The sequence below is a fragment of the Beta vulgaris genome, chromosome 7, assembly GCF_026745355.1.
Source record: "Beta vulgaris subsp. vulgaris cultivar EL10 chromosome 7, EL10.2, whole genome shotgun sequence".
In the NCBI taxonomy this organism is placed as follows: Eukaryota; Viridiplantae; Streptophyta; class Magnoliopsida; order Caryophyllales; family Amaranthaceae; genus Beta; species Beta vulgaris.
Window position 1 is genome coordinate 11,357,529 of NC_079208.1, and position 15,444 is coordinate 11,372,972.

At 37.7% G+C, this 15,444-nt stretch overlaps 1 protein-coding gene across 3 annotated transcripts; it reads right to left on the reverse strand.

The window, feature by feature from the left end:
* Window positions 1-992: 992 nt before the first annotated feature.
* Window positions 993-13,948, reverse strand: LOC104898685 (uncharacterized). Of its 3 annotated transcripts, XM_048647780.1 has the most exons (8): window positions 13,533-13,944; window positions 5,462-5,558; window positions 5,242-5,357; window positions 4,102-4,179; window positions 3,925-3,969; window positions 1,969-1,994; window positions 1,478-1,613; window positions 993-1,346 (listed from the first exon to the last, which is right to left on the reverse strand). In XM_048647780.1, exons 1-8 carry the CDS (start codon window positions 13,903-13,905, stop codon window positions 1,234-1,236), a joined length of 984 nt encoding a protein of 327 aa, XP_048503737.1. In that variant the 5' UTR covers window positions 13,906-13,944; the 3' UTR covers window positions 993-1,233. The 3 variants fall into 3 exon arrangements, 2 of the variants coding, with proteins under 2 accessions (XP_048503737.1, XP_010684091.1); XM_010685789.3 differs by lacking the exon at window positions 4,102-4,179 and having other exon boundaries at window positions 13,533-13,943; XR_007276068.2 differs by lacking the exon at window positions 993-1,346 and having other exon boundaries at window positions 1,500-1,613; window positions 3,820-3,969; window positions 13,533-13,948.
* Between the last annotated feature and the right edge of the window lie 1,496 nt (window positions 13,949-15,444).

Genomic DNA, 15,444 nt, shown 5'->3' on the forward strand with positions numbered 1-15,444 from the left:
GAAATATGGCTAAAACGCAATGCTTGGATATTTTCCAAGAAGAAGATAGGGATCATAGATGTTGTGTGCAAAGTTGTAGGATTAGTGAATAATTACGAGAATGCAAACGAAAAGCACCAGCATGGTTTAAACAACACTCAACTGATTAGAGTGTAGCGTGCTCCTGATGTTGTGATTAATAAAGCAAATGTGGATGCAGCTGTGTTTTTAGATGGATGGATTGGACTTGGGGGGTGTTGTACGTGACTGTGAGGGTGACATTATAGCTGTGATGTGTAGTAAGCTGAAGGGGAAGTATGAAGTGGAATAACTGAGGCTATAGCAGTGCGATTTGTGCTTTCAACGGCTTTGGAAGCTGGGCTGAGTAGTCTCACAATTGAAACAAATAATCTCAACATCTACTCTCACTTGAAGAAAGGAAGAACGAAAGCCTCGAGCTTTGGAGCTATTATCTTTGATGTAAAACACTTGGCTGAACAATGCCATATAATTTCTTTTTCTCGTGTTGGTAGATCTGGGAACAAGGTTGCACACAATCTTTCCCATCTAAGTAGAAATTATGAGGAAATGAGAGTGTGGTTAGAAGAAGCTTCAAGTGAAACTATGTCTGATGTAATAGCTGATTTATCTGGTGCGGAATAAAAAATGAAGTTGTCATTATTGTGTAATAGTTTCTTTTTCGTCTCTGTCAAGTGTAGTACTAATAGAAATGGGGAATCTTCCACATGTATTGAGCCAATGCTCAACCAAGTCAAATGTAACCTGTCTTTTTCTATTTCATATACCGATTAAAAACCTTGTGGAATGTTGATAGTGCAATTGAAAAATAGGCATTCCTCGCAAGCTTCAACATTTCTATGTGGATCACTCGTAGAGCGACTTCACACCAGTTAAAAAAAATAAAACTCAGCACAAAACAAATTCGCCCTGTATAATTCTGTTTGCTACTCTAGATACAAGGCACAAGCAGTCATAAAGAGATCCAGATAAACTGACGACTAAAAACCCAGTCTTGTGATTGCAAAGTCATGTTGGCTTTCGTTCCACTTTTACAAGCTACATGTACACATGCAACTGGAAAATTCATGTGAACTGATGCATTGATAACATCTTACATCTTTGCATTTTTCATACTTAAATGAACCAAAACACAACTTATACACCATTTAGCATCAGTATATTCAGATTGTCCTACAACATGCACATAGACGATGTGGTGAAAAACAGCCCAATTTAAGATTGTCCTTCGCTTCCTTGATCTCCTTTAGAATCCCCACTATCTATTAAGCCTCGAATCTTCACATCATAGTAAACTTCTTCGACTCTTTTCAAGTCATACTTCATGCCTGTGAAGGGACAGGAAGGACTGTGCTTAAGACATCTTAAGGTCCACACCAAGATATACAAACTTTGTATTTCACTAGCAAATTGGCACTAAAAAGTAAATACAGAGGAGATAAACTTGAAATTAACACACCATCAAACTTTTTGCGCAAAAAGTCATTACGAAGGTTCAGCATCCGAAAGGCTGCATGAAGATCAGTCAAGAAATTCAGCACCTTTTTGGGGGAATCATAGTCTCCATATGTTACTCTATTGACCACATATCTAGGCTGCAATCAAAAAACTATGTCAATCATTACAATCATCTTACATTCAAACAAATTAACCACCAAGAAGTCAGACCAAGCCTGGCATTTGTCAGACCAATTCATCAAACATTGCTAGAAGCGACCAAAATACCATGTAGAAAACTAGAAAAGAACAGTAGTTATTTTCCAGTGAGTAAATGCCAACAGTTAATAATAGTGTTTTGAAGGCATGAATGCTTATTCAGCATATATTTTACGGCATATATTTTTGTATTTCACTCATAGAAATCTATACCGTTCGTATTCAAGCCATAATCATGCGAAGTTGCAAACACTATTAAGCACACATTAAAATATATAGAAGAAAAAATATTACCAGTTCATTGGACATGAAACAGATTCCTGCAGAAAGAAATCACCTTGCATCAGTAGATATAACCAGCAAGTTGTCAGCCAACAGCTGATTGCCGAAAAACAAAAAAGGGGAATATTTAGCAACAAAACACCAATCCTGACCGATTCAAAAAATTATGACATCACTCTTGTGAAAAAGGTTCTCTATAGTAAGTACTTTTGTTCCCTCCACCAAGGAAGGAAATTTCTTCAGAGGAAGGGGTTCTGCCTTTTGTCAAAAAATTCCCTCTCCTCTAACCCTTTTCTAAGAAAAACCTAGAACATAGAAACCCAAGAACTTAGTCCTCTCAATTTCAAGCCACAACCCCCTATGTTCTTCAGAAACTTTTTTATCCCAAATCTTAACCAATTCCACCATCAATTTATTTTTCAAATCCCATCTCTAGCCTTTCTTCACTCTTCAATTCCCCTCGTTGGGTAACGAGCTTCATTGAGAAGGTTAAGGTGTGTCTTGGTTCTCGGTCAGATTTCATCAGGCGATTGCTATGCGTCCTCAGTGGGACTTTCCTTGTCTCCATAGCCAGGCTGAAAACCTTTTGGATTGCCACCTTCCCAGAATTTCTCAGAAGTTATCTCGTCCTTACATCCGCAAACGGGGGGTCAGTACGTCATCCGAAGTCCTCTTGCACCCAGCTTGTGTTGCCTTGTCCAAGGGTCCTAATGAGGGTCTCGCCAGGCCATTCTCGTTGTGTATACCGAATTGCAGATCTTGCCGTCCTTCCGGTGGCATTAATATTTCATTAAGATTCTTTTTTGTTAATTGCAAGTGATTAAATCATACAATGTCTTCTTTTATTTTGTTATTTCAGTTTCGAAATTTAGGTTCTTTGACTTTGATGGACTTGTTGCGAGATCTGGTATTCATTTGGAAAGGAGAGTTTTATCATTTGTAACTTCTTTTTTTACCTTCCATTTGGTGACTTTTAGAAAGTTCTCTTCGAACTGGGGTCCGCATTTGGTGGGTCAAGAGCTAGCATATCACTTTGCTCTTTGATCTTGTTATTTACATTTCAATTGCAATTATAATTCATCTTAAAGGATAATTAGGTTGGTTAAGCTCCGCCACTTTTCTTCCTTGGTCAAAAAGAAAAGAATACAACAGACAATTTTGCCAATTGCACCCATCAACAATGGAAGTGGTAGAGCAGATAGTTTTGCCACTTGTACCCTACGACAATACAGGCAGTACAACAGGCATGGGTCAGAAAACCATTCTTCCCTACACATAATGATACGAACTCCGAGTAGGATCTTTTTCTGTAACCTCACCACACCTTCCCCTTCCCTCCACCCAAACAAATATATATAAGCTAAGTAGCTAACACAAGAAGTGTCAGCAGGTTGGGTCAAGCATATTGCCAATTTCAGTCAAATTATGTTAAGTAAACAATAAATTATATCCACAAAGCAACTCCATATCTTATTGGGTGAAGCAAATTGCCCAAATTTGGTCAAATTCTATGCATACTCGAAGTCAAGCTATCGACCTATTGCCAAGGATTGGCTTGCGTCCTTTCCTTTAATACATTATCCGAGCTTCACTTAAGATGTGCAAATACTTACCTAAAGAAAAATGTCGGTTGATTCTTACATGGAAAAAAAAAATACTAGACAGACATTTGTTAGCCAGCTAAGTGTGCACCATATATCATGAAAAATCAAAAAGAAGGTGAACCAGGCCTTAAATGTTCTATGATTGCAAACAACTTCTAATGCAGCATCCAGACCCAAGGTAAAGTAATAATAAGGATAAAAGTAACATGCCAATCCACATCTGAAGCTATAACGTGCACAGGAAAAGGAGAAAACACACCGAAATTCATTCAGTGGATGTTTTGTCCAGAGTGCATGAAGATTATGATCGAAGGAGATCACTCAAATGGGGCGCCAGATGTCCCCATATAATATATATTCTTACCTACTAGATAATCTTCGACGTCCAGACCAAAATCAGGCGTATTCACTGCAAGCCAGAAAAACAAGGGTGAGAATCAGAATCAGTATATATATGTAACTGGCAAACTGCAAGGGAGCATGTTTAAACAGTTTACAATGACAAAGCATTGTGGCATAACAAGGATAAGTGATGACAGACACGAGCGGGTGTTTAGCAAAGACCACGCCACCATATTCCAGAGATAATTAATACAAAATGGCATTCTCCTCAGCTCAACTGTCCTAATCACAAAACAAACATATTACGAAACGCAAATCATAATAAATGTCCAACTTTTTACATATTTTAGTGAAGATGTGCATTACAGCAATGTAACAGTAGACATACACAGCAATGTAACAGTAGACATACACAGCAATTGTTTTGAAGCGTTTCAAAATGAAAAGGTCAGTCAAGATTTAGATAAACAGAGAAAATGGGAAAGACAAAAAATTCAAATGACCTAATTGCACGGAGGGGGCAGAGTTGGTCACGTCAAAACTTCCTCTTGCTTAAGCATTTTGCATATATCATCATTTTTACATACTCTCTCGTCCTTTTCTTTTAGTTACTCCACTTCCTTTTACAAGGCCAAACTTTGTATATTTTGACCACATTTAATTACTAATATACATAAGAAAATAAAATCAAGTCATCAGGTATGCTTTTATAATTTAAGCTCCACTCATGTAGGATCTTGTTAATATGTTCGGATTTTAAAACATAATTTTTCTTAATTACGTAACTCAAGATATTGATGGCAAAAAATGTACATTGGAGATTTTGAAAAAGCAAATGGGACAACTAGAACTACACGGAGAGACTAATGCAGAAATTATAAGGGCTTAACACTCATGGCTCCAAGTATACAAAGATCTCATAATAGTAAATTCCTAATGCAACAAATATTAGGTCCTTAGTCGCTATTTTGCTTCCTCAAACACCAGTACACCAACATACAATTATACACAAGAAAGACAATCTTTGACACTACCAAATCAACCAACAAACCTCACATGAACTGAATTTCAGAAAAGGAACTTAAACCCAACAAACACTAGGGCGTGAATCACCAACATAAGATTTTCAAATAAGTTCGACGCTAGTTCAAATGTAAAGTTGTAGGCAAGCATGTAAACTTCACAAACTCATGTTACACGTCCTCCTAAAGGGCTTGTTTCAAAATCAACAATGACTTTTGGATATAGTGGTATTCATTTTAACACGAACATACTTGGTTCGTCGAATAATACCCATAAAAATAGATAGCAAATATGAAAAGCTGAGAATTAACCGCACATCCAAGCTTCTCTTGTGCTTCAAGATGCATGAGGAGATTTCCAGTCTCTAACCAATGCATAAAGGCAAGCAACGAAACTGCAGTCTGTGTTTCATTCTTCCAATCATTATGGTACCTGCATATGAGCCAAACAATTTGAACCACAAAAACAAACTAAGTCCCAATCAAACAAGCAAAGAAATTATAAGAAATACATCCTCTAATTTCTATTCCAATTACCTGTAGTACTGACCCAGGCACTCTCGGATAATCTCAGCAAGCTGATTAAAATGCTCCTTAAGCACGTCAATTTGTGACTTAGCCCTCTCTAACACCTCTAAAATTTGAAACAAAATCAACCCATAAGACAGATATAGTCAATTATTTCTATCTGGCAACCAATACTGATCTCAATATTGGTCACCACTTTTTCTCACTATATAATACAGGGTTAGCAAACCTTACTAAACACTAACTCCTAAAATATATCCAACTAGACTCCTAGTTGTATAGTATAAAATCTATATCTCCTGATTCTATACTTAAATCATGTGCGAAACGAACTCCGTTAGGACTAGGGGTGCTTATCGAGCGAGCCGAGCCCGAATAGCACTGGGCTCGGCTCGAGCTCGTTTAAAATTTTCCAGGCTCGGCTCGGCTCGTGAGCTCGCCGAGCTTGGGAGAGCCGAGCTCGAACTTGGGAGAGCCGAGCTCGAGCTCGGCTCGTGCTGGAAATTTGGGGCTCGAGCTCGGCTCGCGAGCTCGTTTAGGCTCGGGCTCGCGAGCTCGTTTAGGCTTTGCCTAGCTCACGAGCTTTACGAGCCGAGCTTTGCCTAGCTCGGCTCGGCTCGTTTAAGTCTCGAGCCGAGCTTCAACGAGCCGAGCTTTGACCGAGCCGAGCCCGAGCTGCTCGCGAGCTTGTCAGGCTCATTATCACCCCTAGTTAGGACACCTCCTTCTTTTCTGAATACTGGAGTGACTCTAGCTGCTGCCATAAGCTTTGAGTTTAGTGCTTGCTTTCTCAGACTCTACTATCATGTAAAGGCTTACTTTGAGAGGCGCTTACTGTAATAGCTGCTAAGAAGATAGGCTGCAAGAGCGAACTTCCCGCTGCCGTGCATACTACTCCATAACTAATCTAACCACAGGGGGAGGAGGGGAATAAAGTGCAAAAAAAGGAGAGAACACTTGTTTGCCTTAGTCAATCTAAGTGCCACTAAGAGTAAGCGCCCTTATACTACGTGACTTCTATTATAGCAATAACACCATATATGATAATCTACCGGATAACTATGTTAGTGTTGTAATAGCCTATGTATACACTAAACGGATAAATACGGCGCTGTATTTTTGCCACCCACGATAAGACGTTTCACTGCCTACACCAGTGATATGTTGTATCACCGGGTAAATTATTCACCCGGCACTATATATACCGCACTTCGCGGGAGAAAATGTTATATAACTACAGATAGCATTCTCTCTCAACCTTGATTAAAATCTCTATAAATTACAACACGTTATCAGCACCAATTCGCTCTACTATCAAAATGTAGTTCTTCTCAACAGCTAATAATTTTTTTCAAAAAAAAAAAAAGACCACCAATGTAATGGGATCAATACTATTCTAAGCAATGTATCTCTTTATAGTATATATTTTATTATAGACATAATAGTGTACACCCCAACACCACAAACCCGGCACGAGGAAGTGGTAGTACACCCCAACCACAATGCTCACGTTAATAGCCATGTCGGCGAACATCGACAAACAGCCGTCCCGAACCTCAATGATAACACTCCTCCGGAACCATCAACTGAAATCCGAAAAACTCCTAATAATAATAAAAGGAGTAGGGATGAGGCAGGTCCTACCGTCAGCAGCAAGCGACGGCAAAGTAATTAAGTGGTGGTATCGACTCGGCCGTCGCCAAGCAAGTCACGCCACCTTATGAACGGACTATATGGAGGGGCTATTCTGTTGAACTTGCCCGCCTAAATGGACGGGTTCCGCCACCTGGATGGGCGGCTAACACTACAAAGAGGAAGAATTTTTGGCCGAAAATAGCTCTAATGGTGGAACTACCTGCTATTTATTTCTTTGCTATTTTTTTTCCATAGAAATCATGTTTTTTTTGTACAAAAAAAAAAGGAGGGGGTGGGAATAAAGCTTTTGTAACTATGTACAAGAAAATAATAGAAGAAATAGCTAAACTTCTTTGCCCCAAAAACAACTTATAAGTAGCATCTTCTGATTTCTTCTAAATTGAAAAAGCTACCAGTTCCAATGCCAAATTGATGACACATCATATGATGACTTGTCCCTTATCCCTTATTATTTGTCAGCAATTATTCCCAATACTAACTTGAAGCTTTGTCCTCTAGTAGATGCATTAAAAAATATATACGTTACAATCATGACAACATATCAACAACATTCATTATCATATGCATCTGGCAATTGTTTTTTTTTTCTTTTGTCTTCTAGTGCACATGCATGCACTACATTCTAGTTGCACTATATTCTAATTACTTTAAGTTTACTTTTATAAAAAAAAAAAAACATAAACCAACAACAGAAAAAAAAAGAGTAGAAATGTGACTAGCTTTATATATCTCATACCATTAGTTATAACATATAATTGTAATTCTTATGGTAAATTATTACATACTCTATTTTTCTTTTTGGTTTTTGTCAGAATATTATGTATTATTTACTAGTATATATTTTACCTGTTAAATATGTATAGTGTTTTTACACCACTATAAAAGAGACATTAACCCTTCCCATTTTTTTCATCCGCCTCCCTTACTCCCTTCTACCACATAAAATTTTCTCTCTCATCAAATTTCACAAACTTCATCCCCATCATTTTCGACCACCATGTACAATGTTGGAGACCGCCGCCCGAAAAACGATACACTAGATCTCCTGGAATCTTTCAGACAGTTGACAATCATGTTTTACTGGGAAATGATACTTATAACAGTTTTAGTAGGGATTATTATAATTTTATTTTTGTATATTGTAAAACACAATTATAATGCTTAATTATGTGATTTTTTTTATTTAATTTGCCACTAATGATGTGATTCTTTTTTTTTCGGTCATGATAGTCACAATCTAATTAAACATTGTCATAATCTCGAAAAAAAAATTGCAGCCTTTGATGTATATTTATTGTTCAATTTTCATGTTATTATCATGTTTCGAACCCCTAACCTCTTGAACGGTTAAGGATTTTCGGACCACTATGGCTTGCATTCCAGTATGATTTTTTTTGCATTAATTTTCTACTAATTTTGTTAAAACATCAGATGAACTCAGAAATGGCTAGACTTGCAAACCGATCCTTGAAGCTTCAGGCCAAAGGTATCTAGAATGGAGGGTGGACGCAAAAGCTTATTTACAGTCACTTAGTCTCGACCATACCATTGTCGAAGGTGGTGCCCCTACCCTTTTGGAGCAAGCAAAAGCACTGGTGTACCTTAAACACCATATATATGAAGAGCTCAAATCTGAATATATTCTTGTGGAAGATCCCAAAGAATTATGGGATAACCTAAAGGATCGATTTGAGCATTTACAAAGAATTATTGCTCCAAAGGGCCAACATGAATGGTCTGTGCTTAGGTTGCAAGACTTTGCATCAGTACGCGAGTACAACTCTGCGGTACTTCGCATTACCTCACAATTGAAGCTGTGTGGAGAACCTCTATCTGAACGAGCTATGATTGAGAAAATCCTCTCCACTATGCATGCAAATAATGTTGTTCAACCAAATCCTGCTCCCAATTCATAATCAAAGGCCAGCGGGTACCAGCACACCACAGTCGAAACAAATGCCATTAGAGGTGACAAACGTTGGAATAAGCGGGGAAGTAACTCAAATCATAATGGCCAGTTTAAAAATAGGGGTAATGGAGAAAGAAATGGAAAAGGAAGTGGCAGAGGAAGAGGACGAGGACGCCAAAACTGGCGCCCAAATAAACTCCCAACAAAGGCCACAAGAGAAATGTTTTAAATGTGGCATTCAAGGGCTTTGGGCAAATGAATGTCGCACACCCAAACATCTTGTGGATTTGTACGTGGTCTCTACTAAGGGTCAAAGGAGACGTGTGAAACAAATTTCATCATTGAAACTACTTCGCTCCCTGACCTCGATGTAGCTGATTACCTCATGGAAGATGTTTCAAATGTCTAGCCCTCATATTCCCCCTAGACCAACCTAAAATGTTATTTTATCATTTTACTTCATGTAATCCTCTCTTACTTTTCCTTGAATGTCCCTTGTATTTTCTTTTATGATTTCATGATATCGTACCATGTAATGCACCTCTTTATATGAATAAAGTTGTGTGTCATGTTCTGACAAAGTTATATTTTTATGAAGATAATGACAAATAAAGGCGCTCAACAATGCCTGATTTACAATGCCTGATTGACAGTGCCACTACACACTCCATCCTGAGTAACAAGTCATACTTCACTCAACTCAAGCCACAAAAGGGCGACCTCAACACCATTGCAGGTGGCACTGCAAAGATGGTTGAGGGCTCGGGAAAGGCATGCATAGTGTTACCAAAGGAAACACACATCACTATAGACAACGCATTGTATTCAGGTAAAACTCAAAGAAATCTATTGAGTTTCAAAGATCTGCGTACAAATGGTTATCACATGGAAACCATTAATGAAAACGGAAAGGAATTCATGTATCTCACTAAATGTGACGCTGGCAAGAAATTGATCTTTGAAAGGATGTCAGCACACTCCTCAGGGCTATATTTTACTTATATATTTTACTTATATGAGTAGAGTCGAAACAAATTTGGTGTCTCACCGGATGAAAAAAAATGGGAAGGGTTAAGGTCGCTTTTATAGTGGTGTAAAAACACTATACATATTTAACGGGTAAAATATATACTAGTAAGTAATACGTAACATTCTGACAAAAATCAAAAAGAAAAATAGAGTATATGTAATAATTTACCATAAGAATTACAATTATAGGTTATAACTAATGGTTTGAGATATATACACCTAGTCACATTTCTACTCTCCTTTTTTTTTTGTTCTTGGTTTATGTTTTTTTTCATAAAAGTAAACTTAAAGTAACTAAAATATAGTGCGACTAGAATGTAGTGCATGCATGTGCAGTAGAAGACAAAAGAAAAAAAAAAGAATTGCTAGATGCATATGATAATGAATGTTGCTAATATGTTGTCATGATTGTAACGTATATTTTCTTTAATGCATCAACTAGAGGACAAAGCTTCAAGTTAGTATTGGGAATAGTTGCTCACAAATAATAAGGGACAAGGGACAACTCATCAGATGATGTGTCATCAATTTGACATTGAAACTAGTAGCTTTTTCAATTTAGAGGAAATCAGAAGATGCTACTTATAAGCTTATCGCTTAGGTCACCCAGGATCAAGCATGATGACGAAAATCGTCCGTAGCTCAAATGGGCATCCGTTGAAAAATATACGGGTCCCGCAATCAAATGAGCATAGTTACAAAGTTTGTTCACTTGGCAAATTGATCATAAGACCTTATACTAATTCAAGGAAGTGATAAAATCACATATACCGGGTATGAATGCTCCTGCACGGGTTGAAATCCCAGGAGAAAAAACGAAAAATCCACTTGCAAATGAATCTATAACACGCAAAAGGCGTGGAAGACCACTCGAAGCCAAAGATTTGAAACCGAGAAAGTAAAGAAGAATAAAAACAAATAATGAGAAAACTAGTGATTCTCCTAAAGTGGAATAATTTTCAGTTGACGAAAACGTCATGAACCGCCAAAATGAACTCAAGGAATCAGATGCTACATCTAAAGGGGAGCATGAAAATGCTAGCGTCGACAATCACGAAATTTCAATAAATTTTGTCCATTCTAGAAAGCAATGGAATAGAGTAGAAATATTTGCACATTCAATAGCCACAGAAATCACCACTGATATTGAGGAGCACCGAACCAAGATCAGTGAATGAATGTCGACGAAGGAGTGATTGGCCTAAGTGGAAAGAGGCCATTCAGGTAGAATTGAAATCTCTCAAAAAAACGAGAAGTGTTTGGCCCTACAACCCAGACCCCAAAGGGAGTAAAACCCGTTGGATATAAATGGGTGTTCGTGCGAAAGCGAAACGAGAAAAATGAAATCATATGATACAAGGCCAGACTTGCAGCCAAAGGTTTCTCCCAGAGACCTGGAATTGACTATGAGGAAACATACTCTCCGGTGGTAGATGTCACGACACTAAGATTCCTTAAAAGTCTATCTGCATGCAAAGAACTACAAATGCGCCTTATGGATGTCGTGACAGCATATCTCTATGGGTCACTTGACACTGATATCCACATGAGAGTCCCAGAAGGACTTGAACTACCTGAATCCTTAAGGTCAAAACCTCGGAAGCTACATTTCATAAAATTGAAAAAATTACTTTACGGTTTAAAACAATCTGGGAGGATGTGGTATAACCGTCTTAGTGAATACCTCATGAATCGAGGCTACAAGAATGACCAAATTTGTCCATGTGTCTTCATCAAACACACCGAAAATGGGTTTGTTATAATTGCAGTATATGTTGATGACTTAAATATCATCGGTACACCCGATGAAATTGAAGAAACCGCTAAATGCATGATGAAAAGGAATTCGAGATGAAAGATCTTGGAAAGACCAAATTTTATCTCGGTTTACAGATTGAACACCTAAAGGATGGAATCCTTGTTCACCAATCCAATTATGCCCAGAAAGTGCTACAAAGCTTTTATATGAACAAATCACATCCATTTAGTTGACCTATGGTTGTTCGTCGCTTAAAAATTTATATACTCGGTCCCGAAGTACCATACTTAAGTGCCATTGGAGCCTTAATGTACTTAGCCATCAATACTAGACATTGCATTCTCCGTCAATTTATTAGCTAGATACAGCTCCGAACCTACAAACAGGCACTGGAGTAGAGTAAAGCACTTACTCCGCTATATACGCGGGACAACGGATATGGGATTATTCTATCCACGAGACGGAAATCCTACCCTTGTAGGATATGCCGATGAAGGCTACCTGTCAGATCCAGTCAAGGCAAAATCGCAAACAGATTACCTTTTTAGTTACAATCTCTTGGAAGTCGACAAAACAAATTCTAACAGCTACTTCATCAAATCAAGCTGAATTAATCGCACTTTATGAAGCTGGTAGAGAATGTGTATGGTGAGATCTTTGACCCATCACATACTAAGGCAAAGCGGCATAAAAGAAACACAAGAAAGCCCAACCGTCATCCATAAAGATAATACGGTTTGCATTGCAAAAATTAAAGAAGGTTATATCAAAGGTGACAGAACAAAGCATATCGATCCTAAATTCTTTTCCACTCACAACTTGGATAAGGAAGGAACAATCAATGTCACAAAAGTTCAATCATGTGATAATTTAGCCGACCTACTCAAAAAGACATTACCAGCAAAGCGATTCCAAGAACTTGTACATCTAACTAGTTTGCGTCGCCTTCGAGATATACGTTAAATTGAGGGGGAGCTCTATATGTACTGTACTCTTTTTCCTTTGTTTAAGTTTTTTATCCCACGGGGTTTTTTTTCTTGGCAAGGTTTTAACGAGGCAGAAAAGCATATAGGGATATCAAGCCCAACTATACTCTTTTTCCCTTATGTTTGTTTTTATCCCATTAGGGTTTTTCCAAATGTAAAGTTTTTAATGAGGCAGTTATCACCCCGTAATTACATTTTAGGATCCGTTCAAGGGGGAGTGTTATAATATCCTATGTAAACAGTGAACGGATAAATACGGCGCTGTATTTTTGCCGCCCAAGATAAGACGTTTCACTGCCTACAGCAGTGATATGTTGTATCACCGGGTGAATTAATTCACCCGCCACTATATATACCGCAATTCACGGGAGAAATTATATATAACTACAGATAGCATTCTCTCTCAAACCTCGCTCAAAATCTCTATAAATTACAACGGTTAGTATGTTATCTTCAACAATTATTCGTAATAGAACTAAAGTGCAGCTCATGTAAACTCACATCTATGCACCAATCAGCATGAAAACCCAAAAAAAAACAGAAGACATAATGCTAATTTAAATAAAACAGAAGACATAATCTCTTACTTTCACTCTCATTTTTCTTTGATTAAACTCTTATTCCTTCATTATTATTGTTCCATTTGTCACGGAAACGATTTCTTAAGACGATTCATATTAGCCGACCCCAAACCATTTTCGCACTAAGTCTTTGTTGTTGTTGGGAATTTCAGGAATTTACCAGATATCGGACGAGATTGATGGACGAGAAGAAGATTGGCATGCATAACTCGAGTAGCGGACTCGATTTGCAAGGCGACATTACGAATTTTTTCCCGCAAATTGCCAGATTCCTCGAGTTGGGTTCGAAATGTTCCGAATTCAGTTTCTATGGTACCATTGAAAGGAGCAGGAGTTCCAGCGTCCGCCATTGAAGATGACGAAAAAGAGGTTGAATTCAGAGATCGAAACCTTTCGTTTGTTGAGCAGAGAGGAGAGAGAGAGGGGAGAATGTTGTGGGGTTTTAGGAGAGAGAGTGGGAAATTTGAAGAGAGGTTAGGGTTTAAGGTCACAGGCCGAAACACTGCTGAATACGCGCTTCGAAACGCTTTCATTTTTGCACTTCCTTTTGACAATTGTTATAGTGCCCTTTGTATAGGAATGTCGATTACTCGATCCATATGGAAATGTAATAAGTAGGGGTGTAAGTGGATTGGACTAGATTGGACTTTGCCAAATTCAAATTTAGTCCAAAGTTTTTTGGACTCGAGAAATTGAGTCCAAGTCCGATCCAAATATTTTTTGAGTCCAGTCCAATCCAGTCCAATAATTTTTTCTTGAGTCCGAATCCAGTCCAGTCCAGTCCGATTATTATATCTTTTTTCCCGATTTAGATTCAATGATTCACAACGTTTTTTGAGATGCTTGAGCATTTGACATCTGATTCAATTATCAATATCCACAAATAAGATTGAAAGCTTAAATTAAAGTAAAATACTATGAATAAAAAGGTGAATTAGATGCTTACTTTGATCTAAGTTGAGAGGAAGCAGAGAGACTGAGAATTAATCTGAGGAAAAAATAGAGAATGCGAGAGTCGAGACAGTGATGTAGAAAGAAAATGAAGAGTAAGAGGAAGTGAGTAGTAAAGACTGAGGAGTGAAGTAAGATAGAATTAGTCGGTTACTAGCCTACTAATGCAGTACTGCTAGTATAATTTACTTATTTAAGGAATGGAGCTAAGTGCAATAGTCTGGCGCCAGTTGAAATATTTAGAGAGGGAAGGTTGAAAAATCCAAATTTTTTTAAATAGTATCAATTTTTTTATATATACATTATATATAAAAATATTTTTGGACTGGACTGGACTTATTGGACTCCAAAGGGATGAGTCCAAATCCAGTCCAAAAATATTTGGACTCGAAAATTTGAGTCCGAGTCCAGTCTGAAAAATTTTTAGTCCAGTCCAGTCCGACAAGTTTGGACTGGACTGGATTGGATTTTGGACTTTTCGTAATCCGCTTACACCCCTAGTAATAAGATCGAATGTGACTTCCATATTAAGGGTAAATGGGTAATAGCCTTCTTTGAAAGAAGTCTACTTTTAACAAATTATCGTACCATAAATAAAGGCGAGAATTTAGAACAAGGGAGAGTAAAAGTTGTGAAATGTTAACAAGGAAAGTGTTTATAAAAGTAGGTAATTTAAACTTTTAAAAAAGATTGTACTCCATCAGTTTTCTAAAATTTACAACATATTTCTAATTACTGCAACGTTTCTTTTTTGGGTGACTCTTTACACAAAGAAAGTCTTTTTTTATTAATTTAGCACATGTCCCATGCTTCACTTCCTTTCCTCCTTGGTTCATGTGTCATTTACATATATTGCGAGTATTAAGATATGCAAAAAGTGCATGTCCCAAAAAAAAAGTAAGTCTCTCTATATAACGATAGCTTCTGTAATAAAGAATCGAGAACCTCCTAGTTTGAAAGTCAGGCTTTAGCCGGTTTCCCTTCATGATCCCAAATGATAATTCCAACTATTGCCGAAGAGGTTTGAACTGAACCATCAAAGTTGAGCTTGCGAAAGGAGACTCGAGCAGGACTCTAACCGCTAAAATAGGGTGAGAAGAAGGAAGACGAGGAGGAGTAGC